The 3,800-nt window shown below is 36.7% G+C and overlaps 1 protein-coding gene across 7 annotated transcripts in view; it reads right to left on the bottom strand.

The window, feature by feature from the left end:
- The window catches only part of RHOT1 (ras homolog family member T1), a 90,808-nt gene that overhangs the window by 59,666 nt on the left and 27,342 nt on the right, over positions 1 to 3,800 (bottom strand). For all 7 annotated transcript variants that reach the window (XM_006154363.1, XM_006154365.1, XM_006154367.1 and 4 more), the window contains exon 2: positions 261 to 319. In XM_006154363.1, coding sequence (XP_006154425.1) covers positions 261 to 319 — 59 coding nt within the window. The remainder of the gene's footprint in view (positions 1 to 260; positions 320 to 3,800) is intronic.

Genomic DNA, 3,800 nt, shown 5'->3' with positions numbered 1-3,800 from the left:
AAAAAAAAAGAAAGGAAACACAGGTGGCATGATGGTTAAAGCACTGGACTCCCATATGGCCAACTACGGTTCCTGGACCTGGTGGCTTGCTTTCTCACTCTCCCTCTCTCTCTCCCTCTCTCTGGTCAAATTTAAAATAATAATAAAAAATAAATTTTTTTAAAAAAGAAAGGAAATACATGCAAAATGTTTATTTCATCTTAAGATAATTTAGATAAATTTTTAAAATTTTAAATACAGAATAGAAATCAAATGTTTACCTCTTCTGGAAATTCTTCACTAACCAGAGACATGATCAGTGATGTCTTGCCAACTCTAGCTGTAAAAAGAAAAAACATTACTTTAATAAAGTGTTTACAGGATCTACAGAAGCTCAAATTCAGCAACCACATAGGAAAGTCTGTTATTTGTTAGATGAAAATCAAAAGCATCTAAATTACTGTTTTAGTACAACACTTAAAGATCTTTTTTCCTTAGAAAATACATACTATATGTTGAAATACACACACACACACACACACACACACATATACCAAACTATGTATCAGAAAATTAAAAATCTCCCTGAATATTCTCTACTGCGTATATACATTACATATTAGATTTTTTCCTACACTTACTTTAACATAATAATAGACATATCTATTTTGCCATCTTTACTTATCACTTAATTATGTATTTGGGCAGTATTCCATGTCAATACAGAAAAACATACTGGGAAGGAGAAGGGAGAGTTACTGTTTAATTGATACAGAGGTTTTTTTTAATTATCTTATTTAACTTATTTCTTATTTATTGATTTATTTTTAATTTGACCAGAGAGTGACAGAGAGAAGGAAAATGAGAAAGCAAGCTGCCAGATCTGGGACTCAAGCCATGGTCAGCCATCTGGTAGTCCAGCACCCTTAACCACCACGCCACCAGCTAGCCCCACTTATAGAGTTTTTATTAGGGATGATGAAAAAGTTTTAAGTACAGATGGTTACACATTAAATACACTGAATGTATTGTAAATGTATTTAATGCCACTAAATTGTATACTTATGGATGGTTAAAAGGATAATTTAAAAAAATAGTAATAATAAATCCATTTAAAATTAGTGGTTTAAAAAAAAAAAAGAAAAAACCCTCCAGGCCTGGTGTTGATGTGGTGCTTAGGGTGAGTGGATCCCACATGGCCAACTATGCAGTGCAAGTCCTAGACCCAGTACCTTAAAGAAACACCCTGAGGGGCCAGCAGATGGTGTGGAGGTTAAGGTGGCTGGATCAGACATGGCCAACTGTACAGTTTGAGTCCTGAACTCAGCAGCTTGAATATTTCACTGGATGCATGTGCATGTGTGATCGAAATCCCAAAAAGAGATGAAGGAAATGCAATTTCAGTGTGACTATCCCATGATCTGGGAATAAATTAAACTTTAAGAATAATTAAGTAAATAAATAAAACAATACACAGTGGGTTCTTATATGTAAAACTATCAAAAAATAATGCAGGGAGGCCAGCAGGTGGCATGGTGGTTAAGGCGCTGGACTCTAGTGTAGCCAACCACAGTTCAAGTCCTAGACCTGGCAGCTTGAAATTCATGTGAGGCACGTGTGTGTGTGTGTGTGCCTATAATCTCAAGAGAAAAACTGAGGAGAAGGGATTGCAGTGTGGCCATCCCCCGGGGGATGGCACAACATTACTGCTGGATATACCCAAGGAGGTCTCCAGACACAAACCCGGAATCCTCCCATATGAGTCAGCATTATAAGAGCTTCGTACTTAACTGCTGCACCACATCACCCGTCCCTGTAATAACTTACTAATGTAATATCCTAACAACAAACATATAGATTGCTTCTACGTTTTCTCATTTATAAACAATGCTGCAATGAGGCTGGCAGGTGGCATAATGGTTATGGGTGCTAGACCCCACACAGCTGACCACGGTTCAAGTCATGGATCTGGTGGCTTGCTTTCTCATTTTCTCCCTCGCTCGCTCTGTCCCTCTCTGTTCAAATTAAAATAAATAAATAAAGTTAAATAATTATTTCTGTTTTGTTTGTTTATGGAGAGGTTTTTGCTACAGGGTATGTGCACTAGCCAGAAAGACAAGAGATAGAAAGCGAGAAATCACTCCCCCCTCCCTCCCCGGGGGGATGGCCACACCACAATCTCTTTTCCTCCATTCTCCTCTCGGGATCTTGGGCAGGCACACGTGCACGCGCGCACATACACACACGCCCAGCTTGAGTTTACGCCACCAGGGACTAGAACCATGGTCGACTACATGGGGGTCCAGCAATGTAACCATTACGCCATTTGCTGGTCCCAAAATAATTCTTTTTTTTTTTTTTAAAGTTGCAATTTGTATTTCTACAGGGAAAAGTCCTATAAGTGGAACTCAAGTTAGCATGCATTATCTTTTTGGTTTTTTCTTTCCCTCCTTTAATGACACAGAACACGCCGGTGGTGTTATCGGACTATCAAAATACCCATTTTTCTACATCCCTACATTCTTTGCCAGACTATCATATTTAAACGGTTAGTGACAAGGTAATAGCAAAGAAACTCTATTACATTTCCTATTCAAACTTCTTTTAAGTACATGAACTTAAAAATATTAAGATTCTTTCTTTAACGAGAGAGAGAGAGACAAGCACCCCCAACAGAGTCTCAGGCTGTGATCTCCACTCCCCAGCTCTAGCCTTTCAGTCAGCCAGGATCATGGGCGCGAACAGGTGTGCCTGGTGTACCAAAGGTTGGCCTGGAAGTGAACCCTGATTTTCTATATGGCTTCTAGCATTGTAGAGCTTTGTGCTACCACTGTGGCTGGGCCTAATATCTTAATTTTTATTATAATTTTACTACAAAATTTCTATTCCTATCACTTTCTGTTCATGTAATTACTACTGTCAGACATTCAACTGCTTATCAGCTAAATCCTTTGATGATTCTAGAGAAAAAAAATAATACATCTGCCTATTAATCTCTGCCCTAAATATAAAAGATACAGAAAATTTCCAAGTTAAGAAGTCACATTCTATTTTTAACAGTTTCTAAAGTTTATTTTTGAAAGATTCTTTGTTGCAAATGATATTTACAAGAAAGAATTTTATGTTACAGAATAACACTTGCTTATCTGTACCTTAGGGAGAATGAATGATTTCTTCTCATTTTCTTGTTGGTATTTCTTCAACTAACTTAAGGCTTTTAAGGATTAAGTTGAGATGCTAGAATTTAATAAGTTAGCACTGAGATAGACGTTTTTTCCTGTTTTTTATTTAATTTCAAATTAATTTGTTTACATTCATTCACTGTCTGTCATTACAGTCTTCAAAATGAGATTCTCCATCCATATATTGGCTCAGTCAAGGATATTACCATACGTGTTATCGTCAACAAATAATTTTCTATTTCTTGTTTCCTATATATTTTGCTTTTTATTTTTCCCCCTTGATTCCCTACCTTTCACCCTCTGCCATTTCCTACCCCCCTCTCACACTGTCTCTGGTGTCAACAGTTGCTTCCCATGCCTTTTATTATTTTTTTTCACATTTTATTGATTCACTAAAGATCTTAATTAATCTAAGTACTTTCTTTTTTTCTCTTTAAATTTATTTTTTACATTAATTCACTATACATCATTACAGCATACAAATGAATTTTCCATCCAAAATACACTGTATATTGGCTCGATCAAGCACATCAACATACATGTTATCAGCAAATAATTTTCCATTTCTTATGTCTTGTATACTGTTTTTTCCTTTTGCCACCCTTGATTCCCTACCCCTCACCCTCTGCCATGTCCCAC

Source organism: Tupaia chinensis, unplaced genomic scaffold (genome assembly GCF_000334495.1).
Source record: "Tupaia chinensis unplaced genomic scaffold, TupChi_1.0 Scaffold000407_1, whole genome shotgun sequence".
NCBI classification, from domain to species: Eukaryota; Metazoa; Chordata; class Mammalia; order Scandentia; family Tupaiidae; genus Tupaia; species Tupaia belangeri.
The sequence above is the reverse complement of the archived record's forward strand: the minus strand, read 5'-3'. Positions and strand labels throughout refer to the sequence as shown.